The 22,904-nt window shown below is 36.9% G+C and overlaps 1 protein-coding gene across 1 annotated transcript; it reads left to right on the top strand.

The window, feature by feature from the left end:
- myo5c (myosin VC) lies at window positions 1-22,664 on the top strand. The gene is made up of 41 exons (XM_051884887.1): window positions 1-180; window positions 466-576; window positions 1,851-2,019; window positions 2,104-2,248; window positions 2,389-2,545; window positions 2,639-2,782; window positions 2,874-2,955; window positions 3,603-3,710; window positions 3,834-3,940; window positions 4,042-4,307; window positions 5,575-5,656; window positions 5,751-5,891; window positions 6,243-6,365; window positions 6,447-6,530; window positions 6,623-6,751; window positions 8,218-8,315; window positions 8,398-8,484; window positions 9,634-9,745; window positions 9,829-10,040; window positions 11,011-11,176; window positions 11,257-11,403; window positions 12,007-12,171; window positions 12,265-12,358; window positions 12,435-12,498; window positions 13,509-13,689; window positions 14,258-14,351; window positions 14,428-14,491; window positions 14,569-14,637; window positions 14,813-14,993; window positions 15,079-15,172; window positions 15,571-15,634; window positions 15,722-15,890; window positions 16,123-16,207; window positions 16,286-16,384; window positions 16,459-16,613; window positions 16,745-16,834; window positions 18,799-18,949; window positions 19,035-19,338; window positions 19,588-19,762; window positions 20,832-20,912; window positions 21,992-22,664. Exons 1-41 carry the CDS (start codon window positions 154-156, stop codon window positions 22,142-22,144), a joined length of 5,229 nt encoding a protein of 1,742 aa, XP_051740847.1. The 5' UTR covers window positions 1-153; the 3' UTR covers window positions 22,145-22,664.
- The last annotated feature ends 240 nt before the right edge of the window (window positions 22,665-22,904 follow it).

The following is a 22,904-nucleotide window of genomic DNA, read 5'->3' as shown; positions in this document are numbered from 1 at the left end:
TCGCAGGTGAGCGAGGAAGTTCCCACCGTCATTTCCAGACTTTTAGCAGGTGTCATGACTAAAAAGTTATGCGTATGAATATTAGTTTTTAGCTTGTAAGTATCATGAGAAAGTATTTCATTATGAAATAAATCGGAAGCGACTCCTGTTGCCATGGCTCTGTCGGAGTTGTATACAAAGGTATGAGTAACAAATCACTTTTCAGAAGTGTTTAGCAAGTTTATTAACATATTTTAGTCTAGCATGTATGCATTTGAGAAGATATTGATCTAGTCAAAGACTTTATATACGACATTATTAAATCAAACTTAAAAAGTTAGTTATAGTTGTGTGACATATGGTCAGTAGTTTTGTTATTGTTGAAAGCGCAGTGCAAGCACAAAAACATAAGCCACAGGCTACAACATCTTTTCCAAAGCACAATCTTATTTAAAAAAGCGATGTAATGTGAGTTTTGTGTTGTAGTATAACAGGGTGTGGATCCCTGACGCGGAACATGTTTGGAAATCTGCGGAGATTCTGACAGATTTCAAGCCTGGAGATACTGAGCTGGAACTACTGCTGGAGGATGGGACGGTAGGACAAAAACTGTATTAAAGAGTTAAATATTTAAACTGAGCAGCTGTTTATAGAATTATTTTCATAATTTGATAAATGAGCATTTTCATACATAATAGGCTGCACTATAAAGTATCATAAATGGTTCTTTGCAGCACCTTCAATGCTCAAGAACCTTCTTATCAGGAAAGGACTTTTTATTTTTTTTTACTTCAGGTTTTTGAGTTCTATGGAAATGAAAAAAAAAAGGTAAAAGTTGTCAACCTGTTAACTGACCTAAAAATACTTTCAGATTTAATATTAACCTAAAATATGTTGATTGAAAAAGTAGACAAAAAATCAATCCATTACAGTAAGATTGAAAAAAAGTGGTGCACTTTTTGGCCACTTTTGTTGTAGTATTTTTAAAAGTTGTTTTTCCCAATAAATAACACTGACTTGGTATTTTAGTGTTTTTTTCTTTTGGTAATTTTAAACCAAAAGTACATTAAATACTGATTTTTGAGCTCCTTCATTTTTGTACCTTCTCGGTCAAAAGTGACCGAAGCATTGAAAATCAATGTAATATATTTTTGTTCAATAATATTTTTTGATTATTATTTAGAATTCTGGGGTGATTTTATGATACTATGCAATATTTATACACAGTAAAATCCCCAGAGTTAAATCAACTCTGCTCAGAGTACATATGGTCCCTCTCTAAATAGTGTTAAAGTAACACTGAACCAGATTTAAAGTTAATGAGATAATTAAGCAATTAATATGGCTGTGACTGAAGTCAGTTGTAGTTCTTGTGATTCTCTTTTCTTCAGTGATTTTGCTTGTTAACAGCAGGTGTTCATCACTAATGCACAATCATTACTTAATTATCTCATTAACTTTAACTCTGCTTCAGTGTTATTTTAACACTATTTAGAGTGTTTATTTATTTTGATTTAACTCTGGAGATTTTGCTGTGTACTTAATATTTTTATTATTTTTCAAAAAATGCAATATTTCAGATTAAAATAGAGCGAAAGCCTTTAACATATCCGAATCATGTCCATGATTTTTTTGTGCGTTTACAAAGCTAATGCGACAAAAGCCACCAAATGTCATCCCATTTTGATGAAGCAAAAAAATTAAAGACTTGTTTTGGTCAGTTCTGACCAAAGAGGCCCAGAGGGTTAAGCATTGTTAAAATTCTTGTTGATGATAACAATGAAAGTTATTATAAATTAAACAGTTTGATCACCCTAATAGAAACTTTGACTTTAATAGGACCTGACCTGACTTGTGAATCTCTCTTGTAGGAGTTGCAGTATCCTCTGGAAGGGGGTGAGAAGTTGCCACCCCTCCGAAACCCGGACATCCTGGTGGGTGAGAATGACCTCACGGCCCTCAGCTACCTTCATGAGCCGGCCGTGCTACACAACCTCAAAGTCCGATTTGTCGAGTCCAAAATCATCTATACGTATTGTGGTAGGTTGGCTGAAGAATGGCTTTCTTGATGTGAATCCCTTTCTGAAAAATGTGAGAACATCACCATGATATTTATCATATCAGGAATTATCCTGGTGGCAGTCAATCCATACAAGCAGCTTCCCATCTATGGAGATGCAGTCATCCATGCGTATTCTGGTCAAAACATGGGCGACCTGGACCCTCATATATTTGCTGTGGCTGAAGAGGCCTACAAACAAATGGCCAGGTGACTATCCCAACTATTCCTTTAAACCCTGGATGATTCAGGAAGACTTTGGATTGACACAAACATTTGCAGAATAACCAACTGTCCAGGTTTTACAGGCTGAGCTCAAAATGAGACCTAGTTTTTTCTTCAAACTGCAGGAATAACAAGAACCAGTCTATCATTGTGAGCGGTGAGTCCGGGGCTGGAAAGACCGTATCAGCTCGGTATGCTATGAGATACTTCGCTATGGTCAGCAAATCTGGCAGCAAAACTCGAGTGGAGGACAAAGTTTTGGCATCCAACCCGATCACTGAGGTAAAACTGTGTGTTTTTAACCAAACCAACGTGTTCTGCTAGCAAGATCAGATCACTGGATCATCAAACAAAAATAATCTGATGTGTTTTCAGGCCATTGGAAATGCGAAAACAACCAGAAATGACAACAGCAGTCGATTCGGGAAGTACACTGAGATCAGCTTCGACAAAAGATACCAAATCATTGGTGCCAACATGAGGACGTACCTTCTGGAAAAGTCAAGGGTTGTGTTTCAGGTGAAAGAAGCTTTTTGTTGACTTTTTGTCGACTGATTAACTAAATAATAAAGGTGCAAAACTCACAATGTCTCATTTGTTTCCCCTGCAGTCAGAGAATGAGAGAAATTATCACATCTTCTACCAAATGTGTGCTTGTGCAAATCAGCCGGAGTTCAAAGGCTTGAGACTGTGTGAGTGTTTATAACTGTACATGTTATATGATTTTATGACTAAACACAAAAATGGGAATAGCTACAAAAGATGTGTAGAGTCCAGGGAGCAAAAAAGACTATAATCATAAATGCACTACTTTTAATTGCACTATTTTTGAGGTTTGTACACTGTATAGTTTATGTAAATTTTTCATCTTGTATATTTATATAACTCTTAACTTTACATTGTAACTCAATATCTGATTGGACTACCAAAAAGTAGACGTTTTTCATCAAAGTTAAAATAAAAATGCATATATTATTTTAGAATAATAGGAGAAGATGCACAATAATTTATCGTTGCAGTAGGCAGTATACAGTACATGCAACTTTAGATAGATAGATAAATAGATCTATAATTATGCATTATAATAACGCATTATAATTTATGATTGCATACTGTTTTTTTGTTTTTTTTTGTATTAATACATTTTTGCATTAATAATTAAAATACTTAAAAATGCATATGAAAATACCTAGTTATCATGATTGTGAACTGGTTAAAGTGACATTAAGTGAATATTTTTCTCTTAAAAATATATAAAGAACACCTTTCAGTACATATAAGCAAAATGAGATTAATAATGTAGAGTGGAAATGTTGTTTGTTCTTCATCTGTTGATTAGTGGGTGCAAACAAGTTTAATTACACTCGTTTGGGTGGAGAGACGGAGATCGAGGGTGTGGACGACCGCGCTGACATGGCAGAAACACGCAGAACCTTCAGTCTACTGGGTAACAGGCTGAGGTTTACAAAAACATTTAACATCTGATTCAGTTTAGCATATTTATCAAGATCATGTCTGTCCATCTGTGAACTTCATCTGCTCTTCCTCCGTCTGTCTTGTTTCTCTTTAGGTCTTAAGGACAGTTTTCAGGCTGATGTGTTTAAGGTGCTCGCTGCAATTCTGCATTTAGGAAACGTAGTAATCAAGGAGAACAGCTCTGAGAAATCATCCATCGGTGTAAGAATTTTTTTTTTTATCTGTGCTGTTTTAGACAATCTTGATGTTTTTTCAATTGATAATTCACAGAGTTGCCATAATACTTTCTGCTTTCTCTCCAGTCCAGAGACCCTCACTTGGCCATATTCTGTGACCTGATGGGCGTGAACATGGAGAACATGTGCCGCTGGCTATGTCACAGACGGATAGTCTTGTCAGCGGAGACGGTGGTGAAGCCGCAGCCTAAGGAACGTGCCATCAATGCCCGTGATGCCTTGGCCAAACAAATCTACGCCCATCTTTTCGACTGGGTCATCAACAAGATCAACCAGGCACTGATGGTCCCTGGGAAGCAACATTCATTTATTGGGGTGTTGGATATTTATGGGTACGCTAAATTCATCTACATATATATTTGCTTGAGTATGAACCCCTTTCTCATTTCCACAGTTCTCACAAGTCATCATAGGTGAACAGAAACTAAACAAATATCATTTTAGCTTTCCCATTTACCCCAATATTAAAAGAAAAATCCATGGCAGAATTTCAGGGCTTGACGTTAAAGGGTTAGTTCACCTAAAAATGAAAATTCTGTCATTAATTACTCACCCTCATGTCGTTCCACACCCATAAGACCTTCGCTCATCTTCAAAGCACAAATTAAGATATTTTTGATCAAATCCGATGGATCAGTGAGGCCTCCATTGACAGCAATATAATTAACACTTTCAAATGCCCAGAAACCTACTAAAGACATATTTAAAACAGTCCATGTGACTACAGTGGTTCAACTTTAATGTTATGAAGCGACAAGAATACTTTTTGTGCACCAAAAAAACAAAATAACGACTTTATTTGGCAGCATGTATACAAACTTTGGCAGTTTGTATACATGCTCCGAACCACTGATTCGAAACAAAAGATTCGTAAAGCTACGAAGCTTCATGAAGCAGTGTTTTGAAATTGCCCATCACTAGATATTGTTGAATATATTCGTTATTTTGTTTTTTTGGTGCACAAAAAGTATTCTCATTGTTTCATAACATTAAAGTTGAAACCGGTTTAAACCATGTTCTGGTTTAAATATGTCTTTAGTAGCTTTCTGGGAATTGAAAGTGTTAATGATCTTGCTGTCAATGGAGGCCTCACTGAGCCATTGGATTTTATCAAAAATATCTTAATTTGTGTTCTGAAGATGAGCGAAGGTCTTACGGGTGTGGAACGACATAAGGGCGAGTAATTAATGACAGAATTTTCATTTTTGGGTGAACTAACCCTTTAAGTCAACATAAACAGTTGAGAAAGAAAACGCATGTGTAACAGTATAATGGATCAGTGCGTCAGGTCTTAAAGTGACAGCTGACAAATTAAGAGATAATATTAAAAATATCTATATGGCAGTTTTTCCCCATGGTATCAATGTCAAAATTGTGGCCAGTGAAAATGCTGAGTGGCTAGTAACTTTGGAAAACCACTAGCATAAGTGGCTGATGAGCAAAAAAGTTAATGTCAAGCCCTGTAGCATTTCTATGATTTTACAAAATAGGACCAGAAATATAGAGAGATTCTGACGTTGGTCAGAAAAAAGAAAGATGTTAAATTCATGATGAAATATACATTTTTCTAATGTTGATCTGTCTTTCTGCTTCTTCTAGATTCGAGACATTTGAAGTTAACAGTTTCGAGCAGTTCTGCATTAACTACGCCAACGAAAAGCTGCAACAGCAGTTCAACCTGGTGTGTTCCTTTTTATTATTTTTTTTGCAAGAAATAAATTTGATTTGAAGTGGAACTATTTATAAAAACATGCCTCTGCTTATCATCCCATCAGCACGTGTTTAAACTGGAGCAGGAGGAGTACATGAAAGAGGACATTCCGTGGACGCTGATCGATTTCTACGACAATCAGCCTGTTATTGATCTCATCGAGGCTAAGATGGGCATCCTGGACCTTTTAGATGAGGAGTGTCTGGTAGGAATAACACTTGTGAAAGTTTTCTGTCCTAACCAGCTTAAATCGCGGCACGCTACAAGAAAGCAGCGATTTATATTTCTGATGCGGCTTGCTGGGTAGCTCCGCCCACACTGAATTCTCATTGGTCACACACAGCTTAATATTAATCATCTGATATGTTCTGATTGGCTGTTATTTTTTACAGTATCAAAGATACTGAAAAGAAAAATGACAGAAAAATGACCTGGTTAGGATACAAACTGTCATGTGTATGAGTTCATAATGAAATTCCAGTTGAAATTCCAATTCCAGAGAAGCAGATTTTTGTTTGTTTTAATTTGTTTGAATTAACTGAATGATCTCCCACAGTTCCCACAGGGCACTGATAAAAACTGGCTGCAAAAGCTGTACAATTTTCTAGGTTCAAACCCACTATTTGAGAAACCTCGTATGTCTAATGACTCTTTTATGATCCAGCATTTTGCTGATAAGGTGAGAGACTATTACTTTTCTATACTGTCTTAAAAAATATAGTTCAAATGTTGCAAAAAGAACTGAAACTGTTTTCCTTAGGTAGAATATCAGTGTAAAGGTTTTTTGGAGAAGAACAGAGACACGCTTTATGAAGAGCTAGTCGACATCATGCGCACTAGTCAGGTATCAACCTGATGTTTTCCTTTATGATCTTTGAAGAATGAGTCTGTGAGTTTAATGTTGTTATAATGATGTGTATCTTTCTGTGCTGTTAGTTTGCTCTCTTGGCAGATTTTTTTAAAGAGGAGGAACCAAATTCTGTCCACAAAATGATCAAAGTTAAACCAGCACAAGCCAGAGTCAAAGCTTCAAACAAGCAGCTGAGAACCACCGTAGGAGACAAGGTACAAAATCACAGACTGTTGATTATAAAAGTCATAAAGACAGTCACTTGTCACCACCTACTGGTGTAATAATGTAACTTGCAAAAACAAAATATATATACTTACTTTTATACTCACTTTTATACTCGCTATTGAGTATAAAAGTCATAAAGACAGTCACTTGTCGCCAACTTCTGGTGTAATAATGTAACTTGCAAAAACAAAATATACTCACTTTTATACTCACTATTGAGTATAAAAGTCATAATGACAGTCTCTTGTCGCCACCTACTGGTGTAATAATATAACTTGCAAAAACAAAATACATATACTCACTTTTATACTCGCTAAAAGTCATAACGACAGTCACTTGTCGCCACCTACTGGTGTAATAATGTAACCTGCAAAAACAAAATACATATACTCACTTTTATACTCGCTAAAAGTCATAACGACAGTCGCTTGTCGCCACCTACTGGTGTAATGTAACTTGCAAAAATAAAATGTTTACTCACTTTTATACTCACTAAAAGTCATAAAGACAGTCACTTGTCGCCACCTACTGGTGTAATAATATAACTTGCAAAAACAAAATATACTCACTTTTATACTCACTATTGAGTATAAAAGTCATAACGACAGTGTCTTGTTGCCACCTACTGGTGTAATAATGTAACCTACAAAAACAAAATATACTCACTTTTATACTCACTACTGAGTATAAAAGTCATAACGACAGTCACTTGTCGCCACCTACTGGTGTAATAATGTGACTTGCAAAAACAAAATATATATACTCACTTTTATACTCGCTAAAAGTCATAAAGACAGTCTCTTGTTGCCACCTTCTGGTGTAATGTAACTTGCAAAAATAAAATGTTTACTCACTTTTATACTCACTAAAAGTCATAAAGACAGTCACTTGTCGCCACCTACTGGTGTAATAATGTGACTTGCAAAAACAAAATATACTCACTTTTATACTCACTATTGAGTATAAAAGTCATAACGACAGTCACTTGTCGCCACCTACTGGTGTAATAATGTAACCTGCAAAAACAAAATACATATACTCACTTTTAGACTCACTATTGAGGATAAAAGTCATGAAGACAGTCACTTGTCGCCACCTAATGGTGTAATAATGTGACTTGTGCACAGTCATGTTTGTTTACATTGAAATACAGCATGTGAGAGCAGCAAAGATCTTTCCAAAAAACCAGCCCATCCACCGTGTTTAGATCCAATCTATAAACTTTTATCCTAGTGATTATTTGAATGCTTGCAACACACAAATAATGATAATGAGTGGTTGAAAAGACTGAAGCTCTTTCATGCATAATATACATGATAACTGCTCATTATGGGTCAGCACGGTGTGATCTTAAATACTCATAAATTTGGTCAATTCATTGAGATAATAAACAATACAGCACTGCACAGGAAATGTAACATCTTTAACATCTTTATCCGCTTTCTGATCACAGTTTCGAAGTTCCTTGTACCTGTTAATGGAGACACTGAACGCTACTACACCTCATTATGTGCGCTGTATTAAACCCAATGAGGAGAAACAGCCATTTGAGTAAGTGACAACAAGCCTGAATTATTTCATTTGTTGTTTGTATACAGTAAATGAGACTTTGTGTGTGTGTGTGTTTGCTCAGGTACGACTCAAAGCGTGTGGTGCAGCAGCTGAGGGCCTGTGGTGTGCTGGAGACCATCCGCATCAGTGCCCAGAGTTACCCGTCCAGGTGACCAGCACCCCAATCTTTAACTCATGTTTATTTAAAGTGACAGAACTTATATGTTAAGTTCTCAGATATCTTCTACCATCTCACAAGTTTTAGTTTAGTCTAAACTCTCAAAGCACCATCAAAACATCACTATGTGGAAGTTTAACTTCATTTTGAACAATTTTGTGACTCTGTGATCTTCATATGTATGTTATCACATGACTGAATGATACAAAACAGAAATATTTAGGAAGGCATATCTATAGTGATATATCTAGGAAAGAATATCAGTGTTTTCTTTTTAATCATTATGTAAAATTATTAAAATTTAATTAAAATAGAGCTGAACTGAAATAAAATAGTTTTAGGTCGAATACTAAAATAACTAAAACTCAGGCTGAAATAAAAATAAATTAAAAGTTAAATAGAAATATTAAAAACCAATAAAAAAGCACTATAGCACATAACAAAATGACTAAAACTTAAATAATAATAAATTAATTCTAAATAGAAATATTAAAAAAAAATGACGAAAATGACAAGCACATAACAAATTTACTAAAACTGAAATAAACTTAAAAATAAATGAAAACCAATATATATATAAAAAATATATATATATAGAAATATATAGAAATATATATAAAAAAACTAATGACAAAAGCATATAACACAATTACTAAAATTTAAACTAAAATTAAAATGAATTAAAATAAAATATTAATAAATACTATAACATTTATTTAATTTTATTTACTTTTTTAAAAGTTCATTATTGCAAAAAAAAATCAGTATTATAATATAAAAAAATATTCATGTAGTATTTTTTAAAAATCCTTGTATTCTGAAAATGTGTTTAAAATGTGTAAAAATAATATCTCAATGTCATTCTTTAAATCATTTTCCTCAAGAAAAATATAATTTCCATTTTTTTTGGGTGAAATGTGACCTGGACATGTTTTTGTGTAAGTTGTGCATATTTACATATACAACAAAAATTAAAAAGTGAAAAATTCTAGCAAATCTCAAGGAACACATCAGAAGATCCAACCAAGCAAGGTTAAAATGCCACAGAACATCATCTTGGTACAGATTAGCAATGTTTCCTTGACTGTCAGGTCTCTCTCTTTTCTGTAAAGTTCTCATCCTCTCTGTCTATCCTTACAGGTGGACGTATATAGAGTTTTACAGCCGTTACAGTATCTTGATGAGCCAGTCAGAGCTGAAGCTGGGAGAGAAGAAGCAGACGTGCAGGACGGTTCTGCAGAAACTCATTCCTGTAAGAGAATCGCGCTGTGGTACATCTGAGAGCTTGTGTTCTTTAAGTATGTTCTGAAAAATGTCATCTTTGGTGCATTACAGGATTCCAACCAGTACAAGTTTGGTCGGACTAAGATCTTCTTTCGAGCTGGACAGGTGGCGTACCTAGAGAAGCTGCGTTTGGATCATCTTCGTGGGGCTTGTGTGACCATTCAGAAGCACGTGAGGGGCTGGAGGCAGAGACGCAGGTTTCTGCACATGAGACAAGCTGCCATCACGATACAACAGTACGTGCGGGGAAAGAAACAGATCAGGTGAGTGTTTCCAGAGCGCTACCAATCCAAAACTTTACCTTCTTAAACCTTTTGTTCAAAAATACAGTAATATTGTGAAATATTATTACAATTTAAAATAACTGTTTTCCATCTGGATATTTTTTCAAATGTAATTTATTCCTGTGGTGCAAAGCTGAATTTACTCCAGTCTTCAGTGTCACATGATCTTTCAGAATTTCTGACTTTATAACTCGTAATTCTGACTTTGTCTCATAATTCTGACTTTATAAGTCGTAATTCTGACTTTATAACTCGTAATTCTGACTTTATGTCTCGTAATTCTGACTTTATATCTCGTAATTCTGACTTTATAACTCGTAATTCTAACTTTGTCTCGTAATTCTGACTTTGTCTCGTAATTCTGACTTTATAACTCGTAATTCTGACTTTATGTCTCGTAATTCTGACTTTATAACTTGTAATTCTGACTTTATGTCTCGTAATTCGGACTTTATGTCTCGTAATTCTGACATTATAATTCGCAGTTCTGACTTTATAACTCGTAATTCTGACTTTATAATTCGCAATTCTGACTTTTAACTCAGAATTGTGAGATAAAAATTTGTGCTGCTTAATATTTTTGTGCAAAATAAATTTTTCAGGATTCGTTGATGCATAGAAAGTTCAAAAGAACAGCATTTATTTTAAATAGAAATCATTTGTAACATTATAAATGTGTTTACTGTCACTTTTGATCGATTTAATGCATCCTTGATGAATAAAAGTATTAATTTCTATTATTATTAGTATTAACAAAATCTTACTGACCCTAAACATTTGAATGGTCATGTACACAGATAGGATGATGCAAGTAACCTGTTGTATTGTTTAATAGTCTGAACATAGACAATTAAAAAATAGCACAGAACTTTTCATTATATGCTACTTTTAGAGTTAGGATGATCATAGAAATGAATTTATCCTGAAAAACTCTGTTTTTCTTCCTCAGACGCACTGTCACAGCTCTGGCGCTGAAGCAGGGCTGGGCCGCTGTGGTGATTCAGAGACACTGTCGTGGGTATCTGGTACGGAAGATTTACCAGCTCGTCCTGAGGGCTGCAGTCATCATACAGGCCTACACCAGAGGATGGATGGCCCGCAAGCGCTACAGAAAGGCAAAGCCACCAGTCTCATCGTTTGTCTCAGAGTTTTTGACCATGCAGGTCACAAGTTTGATCATGTGTCTTTATTGTAGATGATGGCGGAGCACAAGGCTCTGGTTCTGCAGAAGTACGCTCGAGCTTGGCTGGTGCGCCGGCGGTTTCAAACAATGCGACGGCTGGTCATCAACGTGCAGCTGTCGTACAGAGTCCAGCAGCTGCGTAAGAAGGTGGAAGAGCAGGTACGATCAGACAACCTACAACGATTATTGATCAAGGTTGTTGTTCAAATCTCAGGAGACTTAATGGAGATTTCAATTAAATATGAACTTTGTCTCCGATGTTTCTCCTAAAATTCTATCATATGAATGAAAGTAGTCGCAAATGGGTCAGTGTTCATAAAATATTTATATTTTATAAAATAAAACAAATTGAATAAATTATATTAAATTAAATATTAAATTTACCAAAATGAAAATTACTAATATTAAAATAAATAGAAATATTGAAAAAATATATATAATGAAAATGAAATAAGCACATAACAAAAATTACTACAACTTAAACTAAAATTAATTAACAATAAAAGCTCAAATTCAAAATAATGTAATATTTATATTTTATAAATTAAAGTATAAATATTAGATAAATTAAAATAAAAAAAAATAAAAAAATTACCTAGCCAACTAACTGAAATAAATAATTTGAAGTTATTATACAAGATATTTATAAATACTAACACTAATGATCAAATGTACAAATTAAAATAAAGTGTCCAGACTTTTTAAATATGTAATTTTCTTCAGTGTCTCTGAAATACAAGCCCTTTCTCTCTCTTCCTCTAGAATAAAGAGAACCGTGGCCTCATGGAAAGAGTCACCAGTTTGTCCAATGCACGTGCTCAAGGACTAGAAAAGATTCAGGCTCTGGAGGTGGAGCTTGGAAAGCTAACCAATGAGATGGCAGCCTTAGAGGAGAGGGCGAGAACAAACTCAGAAGAGGCCAATCAGGTAATACACACACTGATTTGTACAATATCTTTGTAGCGTTGATACAATATTGAATATAATTCTGAGGTTGTTCACTTTGTTCTCTTCTCTAAGGCAATCGCTCTGCTTCAGAATGATAAAGAGAAACTTGTTCAGGTGAATAAGGCTTTGGAACAGAAACTGAAAGACACGACCCTTCAGATGCAAGGTGAAGAGTGAACTGATTTTAAAACCGTGATATTGAAGAGTATGTGACTGTGACTTACGAAACATTTGTTTTTCAGATCAATTTGAGAATGTAAAGAGAAAACTGATGGAAGATCTGGAAAGAGAGGAGAGGCTCAGAAAGTAAGAGCGCTTTCTTAAAGGGGACCTATTATGCCCCTTTTCACAAGATGTAATATAAGTCTCTGGTGTCCCCAGAATGTGTCTGTGAAGTTTCAGCTCAAAATACCCCACAGATCATTTATTAGAGCTTGTCAAATTTGCCCCTATTTGGGTGTGAGCAAAAACACGCTGTTTTTGTGTGTGTCGCTTTAAATGCAAATGAGCTGCTGCTCCCGCCCCCCTTTCCAGAAGAGGGCGGAGCTTTAACAGCTCGCGCTTCGGTTGCTCAACAACAACAAAGCTGGAGAATCTCACGCAGCCAAAATGAGGATTGTCAGTAACGGTGTTCAGCCTTACATTGTTCAAACCAGAGTCGACACTGATGGAGAGACTCAGGAAGAAGTTACAACTTTTAGAATGAAACTGGACGTTTCTGAATGGTTAGTGGATAAATGTATGTAGTTGCTGTGGAGTTGATTCAACTCATCGACTAGCATGTGCCGTCATGTTAAACTTTTGTGTAAATCCAGCGTTGAATTGACCCTCGTTTGTGAAGAAGTCCGGCATAAAGTGACGGCATGACATCAACATTCTACTACAGCAACTCTTCCTCTTCTCTAAAGCAGCCCAACATGGCCTCACCCCCTTTGTTGTGTGTTCTCGGGGGCGGGGTTTATGTAAATTTTGGGGTTTGTGATGTCACCAACCTGGGAAGAAGCTCAAACAACAACATTACACACTAACTAAAGTTAAAAAAGTGAAATCATAATCAACCACACCTTCATTGGGATATTTCCCCCAATTCATTTACTCACTCTCATCTCATTCCAAACACGTCTGAGTTTGTTTCCTCAGTAAAACTCAAAAGTTGGGCATCAGAAGCTAAAGGACAACCTTGTGAGGAACAGACCCAACTTTCAGTTGTTCACGCAGAAAATTGCAGCTTGGACATTTCTCTTTATCTTTTGTTTGGCTATCAATCAGACCTTTGTCTAAACGTGTTTGTCCAAATCCGTTCTCTGTTCTGTCAGGGTGGCGGAGCACAACGGTGAACTCCAGAAGGAAGACGCGGACAAAGAGATTGTAACACTGAAAGAGGAAAGCCGTAGACTGAAAGAGGAGCGAATCAGACTCCAGACGCAAGTGGAGGAGGACATGAAGGTCAATGCAGAACTGCAAGAACAACTTCTGCAGCTCACTAAACACGTTAAGGTGAATTACACCTGTAATGCTTCCTTTTTTTTTCTTACATTTTTTTTAAAGGGGACCTATAATGCCCCTTTCACAAGATGTGATATAAGTCTCTGGTGTCCCCAGAATGTGTCTGTGAAGTTTCAGCTCAAAATACCCCACAGATCATTTATTATAGCTTGTCAAATTTGCCCCTATTTGGGTGTGAGCAAAAACACACCATTTTTGTGTGTGTCCCTTTAAATGAAAATGAGCTGCTGCTCCCGGCCCCCTTTCCAGAAGAGGGCGGAGCTTTAACAGCTCGTGCTTCGGTTGCTCAACAACAACAAAGCTGGAGAATCTCACGCAGCCAAAATGAGGATTGTCAGTAACGGTGTTCAGACTTACATTACACATTAACTAAAGTTAAAAAAGTGAAATCATAATCAACCACCCCTTTAAGAACAGGTGCAAACGGTTGTTTTATTACAGTGCTTCCAAGACATTTAATATATAATATTATAATATTGGTTATTAATAGGGACCTTAAGGTGAAGGGTTTTTCTCTGTCAGTCACACAGACAATAACTTTTTTTTGTGACATTTGAAGATCATACCAGATTTACGGAAAGAAATCAACAGCCTACAGATGCAACGAGCTGAAGCTGATAAAGCCATGAGAGCGCAAAGTCTACAAGCCAGAGGTATAAAACATACAACGAGCAATACATTTAAAACTATTAAACTCTGAGCTGTCTTAATCCATTTTTATGCCCTCAGCTAAGATGGGTTTAATCACGAGGCAGCTGCTCAGGAACACCACAGAAGAAGATCTCATCCAGAGGTGCGTCAAAATATTGGGATTGCCAGCGCTGATTGTTATCTGGATTAGCTTGATTCAGATTGTCTCTTTTTCTCCAGGTTGAATGAAGATGTTGATGATGGAGCTGATCTTCTCACTGCTTTTGACGGCATGGAGAAAGCTGCAAAGTATGACCTCTAAAGGTTTTCAGTTTTATCCATAGTGTTTGTTTTCTCATCAAATAGAAAAATATATATTTTGCTTAAAGAAAAGTAAGCATGTTTTTGCAACTATTTTATAGTTATATATATATGACCAAAATAGTTGACCATAACTAGCAAATTTACTGTCCTTCTCTCTCAGGGTGATGGAAACTCAGCTGCGGGAGCAGAAAGAAGCTTATGGGAGTCAACTGGAAGCTCTGGTCTTCAAAAACGAACATTTAAACAAAGAGAACGAGCAGCTTCAAGCTCTCTTTCAGGAGAAAAGTAACGTCAACCAAAGCATCGGGCAGGAAGTGGCCCGCCTCACTGCTGAGAACATGGTAGAGTGTATTTATGAAGCGCGTATGTTTGTTTATAGTCATAGTTTAAAGTCACCTGGTGATGATGGTGACTTCCCGTGTGCAGGCGATTCCAGAACTGAAGCAGCAGGTGTCAGAACTGAACCGCCACAAACACGAGCTTGAGACCCAGTTACAAGATCAGAGCGCTGAGATGAGCGGTGAGCCGAACACATTTTGAATAGACTAGCTTGTATGCATGCAAAAATATTTTGGACAAATCTGGGCAACAGGATATTTTTTAAAGTGCCCCTATTATGCTTTATCGGATATGACCTTTCATGTAGTGTAATATAGCTGTTTGTGAATGTAAAAGACTGGGCCATCTGACCAATCAGAGCAGAGTAGACCAATCACAAAAGACTTATCTGATGCATGTAAACCTGTTCTAGGAGACTCCAAAACAAAATTAGGAGCCTTTAAATTAGCATAATAGGGGCACTTAAAATGTATTAATAAATAATGTTACATTCAAAAATATATCTGTTTAGGTTTATACAGTTGTGGTTATCTGTTGTATCTGTTGGCATTTCTTTACAACTTAATTTTTATGTGGCAGCAAAAATAAAGGAGTTATCAAATGAGCTTCAGCTCACTGTCGAAGAGGAGCAATCACAGCGCAGGTGAGGCGTTTATAACCCTCAAACTATATTTACACCACAGACTGTGGCACGAGGCTGAAGGAGCAGGTGTTGTGCTTGTGTTCACAGGCACCTGGAGGAGAAGATTACAGAGAGCGAGAGAAGAAGAGAAGAGATGGAGAGACAGATGGCTGACCTCCAGGAGGAGAACGAACAGCTACAGAAAGCTCAGCTCTCAGAGAGCGAAGCCAAGAACAAACTCAGACAGGAGACCTCACGCCTCACAGCTGAGAATATGGTGTGTGTGAAAGGTCACGCTCATGATTGCATTCGCGTTTACATGCATTCATTTAGCTTTTTTCCAAAGCATACATGCATAAATAAAGGCACCCCTCATCAAAAACAATACAATAATACAATATACAACATAAATAAACGGTTGGAGAAATGCAAAGGAAATATATTTTTGCGGACCAAAATGTCGATCTGTTAATCTTAATCTAATGTGTTCGAACATTTTCTTGTTTCAGGACTTTGAGGAACAGTTAGACATGAAGGACAGATTGATAAAACGACTCCAAGACCAAATCAAAGCTCTTCAAACACATGTGACAGGTAAAACTCTCTCTATTTAGCTGATTTCACATTAAGCCAATCATGTCTCATTCTCTGTGTGTTTCATGTGCCCATCAGCCAATCAGAAAGCAGTACCGGCTGTGCCCAAAGAGTACTTGGGCATGTTGGAGTACAAGAAGGAGGATGAAAGCAGGCTGATCCAGGCGCTCATACTCGGTAAACCTATAATGTAAAGCCTGTGTAAGTTTAAATCATAACTCATAACTTAATCAGCGATTTATAATCTGCAGAGCTGAAACCTCGTGGTGTGGGTGTGCAAATGATCCCCGGTCTGGCTGCACATCTCCTCTTCATGTGTGTGAGACACGCCGATTACCTCAACGATGGAAACAAGCTCAAGTCCCTCATGCGCGGCATCATTACAGCCATAAAAGAGGTGATCGCGGTAAGACGCTGTGCTCTTTCAAACACGCAATCACATCTGAACACAGCTAAGGCGCTACAGAATCCTCTGACATGGGGTGTTGCTGCTGCATGTCACTAGAGTTTCCTTAATGATGATAACTATGATTTCAGGGCCACCAGGAGAATTTTGAAGTTCTGTCCTTCTGGCTCTCCAACACATATCACTTCCTCAACTGTCTCAAACAGTACAGCGGGGACGAGGTAAAGTCTTTTTCTGTGTCTTTCTCCTTCACTAATAAAGACCCAAAAAAATGTAAATCCTGATTCAATAGAAAATACATTTAGCTCTTTAATAGAGTATTGAGTTATTTATTGTTTGTTTTACTGTATTTATTGTATTGTATTATGTCTGTAGTTTCTGTATTTTACTTCTATTTTCTGTTTTGTAGCACTTTAGGCATGAGAAAATTATAAATACAGTGTATTAGGGGTCTAAAAGTACATGAATTCGTCCCTAATCGTCACGGTTCGGTGCATACAGTCAGTCACAGGCGATCCACACTCCAATCCAGAAGGGGGCGCGCGCGGTAATGCAACGCTGTTTGCTAACCGCCACAACAGGAAAAAGTGCAGAAGAAGAAGAAGAAGAGACGATCTATGCATAGATATACATGTAATCTCTTAACCAGTGTTTTAACCGCAGAAAAACATTAATAAAACAGCTTGAGAATAATATCTCACATAGCATCACATTTACCTCAGGCAAGTCATTTAGTGTCCACAGTATGTTAGTTCACTAGAGAAATGAACATTTCACTAAATATATGCACTATATTAGCTTATATATATTAATTATATTTACTTTACCTGTTAGTAATGTCTTATTTAATATACGTTTAAGTAAATTTGTCATGAAAACAAGTTATGACAGTAACTGTGTAAATGATTATATTTCAAAAATGAAGTAGAAAAATAATTGAAAAAAAAACTTGCCTTATATACATGTTTTTTTTTTTTTATTTGAGTGTTGATTATTATATCTAAAAAATAAATAGCAGCTGAATTTAATAGTTTAGGCTCTGTTGTTAACTGTAACCTTTAATATTATAGTAATGTGCAAAAAAGGGCTCCCTGTATATAGTTTTCAGCATTAGTTGAGATATTTTTTTATCCTTAAGAAAATGTTAATTATAATTGAATTTATTTAAAGAGAGAGACACAATTTGTTCAATAAACCACTGTTTAATAAAAAAGAAGCAATTTTATGTTTAGTTTTCTGCCCCCCTGCTGTACCAAACCTGTACCAAACTGTGACTTCAATACCGAGGTACGTACCGAACCATCACGTTTGTGTACCGTTACACCCCTACAATATATTATTATTAATACATCAACACCATCATCAGCAAGAATCTATCTTAAAGGTGGGATAAGTAGATTTTCAAAAACGTTGTTGAACATTGTTGATATTTGAAATCAACCCAAACAAACCCACCCCTTTCTTCATTGCTCCGCCTCCAAAACTCACCTTCCAATCCTAACCACCCTGCTCTGAGTCGGTCTCGAACCCCGGCCCGATTGCTGCTGGCAGTCGACGCGAATCCACTAACAATGACGCTAAACGTGGCATTCTCTAGTGGGCGTCAGTGTGCAGTGGATTACCTCACAACTCTCACTATCTGGCCACTGGTACATGAGTGGATGTCTGTTTATCACAGCTGACGTGCCACAAAATGCTTCACGAAAAATAAGCACAAAAAATGTACGAGTAAATACAAAGTGTTTGTTGTTAGTCGCAAACAGCACAGCAGCTCCAGACAATCAAAACTGTGTTACTCATATGTGAAGCAGAATCAAAGCAGCCTTCGCATCTGTTTTCAGGCCTTCCCGCTTAGCTCTCTCCAGCGCCGGAAAGCTTTTCTAATATAAACGCGGTCCTAAAGCGCTTGCCCAGTCATAAACCTTCATTCCAGTGATATTCTTTTGAGCTGTTTTGTATTGTGTCCCATCTCTCTTTCTGCAGTTTTTTTTTTTTCTTATTTTCAAATCTCCCTCTTGCTCGTTCTCTCTCCTTGACTGTCATACGCCCCCTAATGCTGATCGGTTAGACGTTTGTTGTTGGAGTCGGCCCGACTAACTTCCAAACAGTGTTTTTGAAAGTTCACCTTTAATGTACAACGCCTGAAAACAACCAATGAGATTCCTTGTTTTCCCTCTATCAACAGGAGTTCATGAAGCACAACACGCCTCGTCAGAATAAGAACTGCCTGAAGAACTTCGACCTGTCTGAGCACCGGCAGATTCTCAGCGACCTCGCCATCAACATCTACCATCAGTTCATCAGCGTGATGGAGGACACGCTCTATCCCATGATCAGTATGGAAATTAATTTGATATGTTGGTGTTTATATAATGTATATTTCTTTGGTCCTTCTTGTTAAACAATCCTCTCTTCATTTAGTCCCCGGGATGTTGGAGCACGAAAGTCTCCAGGGAATCTCCAGCATGAAGCCCACGGGTTTCCGTAAGCGCTCGAATAGCGTGTTCGAGGATGGCGGGGACCTCAGCGGGGCTGAGCCATTCAGCGTGACCTCCATCCTGCAGCAGCTCGGCACGTTCCACACCAGCATGGCGCAGCAGGGCATGGAGCCGCAGCTGCAGGGTCAGGTCATACGACAGCTGTTCTACCTCATCGGATCCACGTCGGTGAACAGCATTCTGCTCCGTAAGGACCTGTGCTCCTGCCGGAAGGGCATGCAGATCAGGTGTGTATATGCACATGACCTCAATATGTTGCATGTTATTTAGTTTTTAATTAGAGTTTGAATAAAAATGTCTTAACTTGGTAGACCAATCGAACAGTGAGTCAAGAAAGCGATTGCAGTTGAGATTGTTTATTCATCACACAGGAAATGAAGTTGAGATCTACTGCACAATTAATATGGCTAGCATGGTAGTTCACCTTTCTGAACGTCCTCAGAAATAGAGTTTATTAGAGCATCTTTCTTTGTCAGGTGTAACATCAGTTATCTAGAGGAGTGGCTGCGAGAAAAGGGTCTGCAGAGCAGCTTTGCCATGGAAACGCTGGGGCCGCTGTCTCAGGTCGCCTGGCTTCTTCAAGTCAACAAGACCACAGATGAAGACGCAGCCGAGATCAAGCAGAGATGCTCCGAGCTCTCGTCCGTGCAGGTGAAATCTAAAGCCTGCCACTTTACCTATGCTATTTAAAGGTGCAGCATGTAGGATTTCTGTCCACTAGAGGCCTATTCAAAACAAAGGCGTAGCTTGATGCGGTTTGAGCGCAGAATGTGGTCTTCACCTCAACAGACAGTGCAAAAGAATAGGGATAGGACTCGGGAAGAAATCATGTTCATGGATATGATTATTAACGTTATTGTAGTATGAAGCAGAGCAGGACCGAGTGTTGTGGGAGCTGGAGCGATTGCGCAACACACGCCTCATGAGCAGCAGAACTTTTATTATGACACAGCCGGCGCTGCTTCCGCTTTTCTGGTCACGAATATGAGGTAACGCAGCTCTGTTTATCATATTAGATACATTTGAGTGTGTTGAAAATGATGTTATAACGTTACTCTGTGCGTTCGCTTGGCAGCTGCTGTGAGACACTTGTTACACACTGCAGTAAGATAGATCGATTTTAGAATATCATATTAAATGCTGGATGGCTTGCAATTATTTTAAAACGTATTGTATGATGGAGAAAATTCTGTATTACTGTTACTAAAAATAAAGCTGCATCTGATTATGCTATGTTAGCTACTTGACAAAATAGTGTTTTTCTCTGAGGCATGGTAAAGCATGGTACTCACAAAAAATCAAGAAAATTAGATTTAAACAATAAGACTAAACGTGTTGAACTACATAACAATAATTAGATTTCTGTCTATAAATATATCAAAACAGTTGTTCCCTTGTCTATTAAAACGTGTAAATATTAAAGCGTCTTCCATGTTTCCATGGTTTCTACAAAATAAAACCGGAAACTGAGGCAGACCGAGGGTAACGCGGGTATGACGCAATTGACAGGCGACTCCTCACACGTCCCGGAGCCTTGGTTAAAATTGCAATTTTCTCACGATTTACAAATAGTTGGAAACATTTGGGATATTGTAAATACTCAAGTGAACAAAATATATAACACTGGCCTAGTTAAATTGTGCCACCACCTCCACAGATTGTCATTTCTTTTGTCTTCATTTATAAGTCTTCAGAATCTGATTGTTTTGTGTTTTTGTAGATTGTGAAAATCCTTAACTCCTACACACCCATTGATGATTTCGAAAAGCGAGTGACTCCATCCTTTGTCCGCAAAGTGCAGGTAAGATTTTTTTTTTTTTTTTTTTAAGCAGATAGACTACCGTTCAAATTTTGGGATCGGTATGATTTTTTTATGTTTTTGAAAGGTTCAAATATATTATTACAATTTAAAATAACAGTTTTCTATGTGAATATATTGTAAAGTGTAATTTATTCCTGTGATCAAAGCTGAATTTCCAGCATCATTACTCCAGTCTTCAGTGTCACATGATCCTTCAGAAATCGTTCTAATATGATGATTTGATGCTCATGAAACATTTCTGTTTATTATGAATATTGAAAACAGTTGTGCTGCTTCATATTTATGTGGAAACTATGATACATACTTTCTTTGATGAATAGAAAGCAGCATTTACAGCATTTATTTAAAATATGAATAGTTTGTAACATTACGAATGTCTTTAGTGTCACTTTTGATCAATTTAATGCATCTTTGCTGAATAAAAGTATTAATTTCTTTTTAAAAAATCTTGCTGACCCCAAGCCTTTGAACAGTAGTGTTTGAACAAGCCTACTGTGAGTTACGAGGTTGTTAATACATGGTGTTTTCGTCGTCAGCCCGAGTTATTTCAGCTTATTTTTAAAATAATTATATTTAATGATAGAATTCCTAGTTAAAAACTACATTACCCATGATGCTGTGCAGAAAATTACACCAATTAGTGAGTCAAAAAGAGCAGCCCCGCCCACTCCCATGAATGTAATTGAGTCAATCTCTTTAAGCTCTCAAAATACTTAAATATTTGTGTATATATCTGCGTACAAACTAATTATATATATTGTTTTTATACATACAATCAACATTTGTACATGAGAAGTTTTATATTTCTCCGTCATTTTTAATTCGATAATGCTGTTCGCAATGCTTCATGGGACTGTAGTTCTTTCCCTCACTAAAGCCGTTAAGTACGCAGTCTTGTATCATTGTCATTTTGTCAGATTACATGGGGGGGACCCAATTTGTCACTACACCGGAACCAACACTGCTGAAAAAGGAGGCAGGAACTAATGCACTCTATTGTAGAATTGAGCATCAAGCATCATCTCTGATTGGCTTTTGTTTTGTCTCTATGGAAACAGGCGTTGCTGCAGGAGCGCGAGGGCTCGTCTCAGCTGATGATGGACTCACAGTATCGTTTCCAGGTCACTTTTCCCTTTTGCTCCTCGCCACAAGCACTGGAACTCCTACAGGTGCCCAGCAGCCTCCGTCTGGGCTTCGCCACTCGTATTTGACCTTTAACCTCTGACCTTAGTGATCTCAGGACCAGGGGCCAGTTGCATAAAATGCTTAGACATCTATTTTTTTCTGTAAGACTAGTAATAACTTTTTTTAAGTCAGTTACATAATGTAGAAAGGTGTAATTTTAATCTGAAAAGTAAGACTAATTATTACCTCTTGGCAAACTGCTAGTTGGTCAGACTGGTTGTTAACTGTGTTTATGCGTCTGACACCAGTACTTATGATCAGGATGTGTCTGTGCTGACCTGAATGCATTATGTAAACACTGCTAACATTAATGCTAACATTTGTATATTTTTAGATTTATTTATAAATATTTTAATCACATGTTCTCTAAATAGTATCTTTTAGAATAGCTTTTTATCAACCATGAACAAACACTGTAACATACTATTCAATAACCCAAACCAGCCTCACATGTTCAGCTCCATTTTGTAAATCCTAAATAGTTATTGTCACAAATTGCTCTTCCGTTGAATTTTTTATAAATCAGAAATAAATCAATAAACACAACTGCCAAATGAGTCCTTCTCTCTTCGCCACAATATGCAGTGGAAATACAATATTTATGATGGTTAATTCTCTGAGGACTAGAGAAGGAAACCCCTAGAACTAATCTAGCAATTAGTAAATCTCTCACAGAGTATTAATATATATATTATATATATATATATATATATATATATATATATATATATATATATATATATATTAGGGCTGTCAAATATAAATATTAGCTGTCATATATATATT

Source organism: Ctenopharyngodon idella, chromosome 24 (assembly GCF_019924925.1).
Source record: "Ctenopharyngodon idella isolate HZGC_01 chromosome 24, HZGC01, whole genome shotgun sequence".
Taxonomy (NCBI): Eukaryota; Metazoa; Chordata; class Actinopteri; order Cypriniformes; family Xenocyprididae; genus Ctenopharyngodon; species Ctenopharyngodon idella.
The sequence above is the reverse complement of the archived record's forward strand: the minus strand, read 5'-3'. Positions and strand labels throughout refer to the sequence as shown.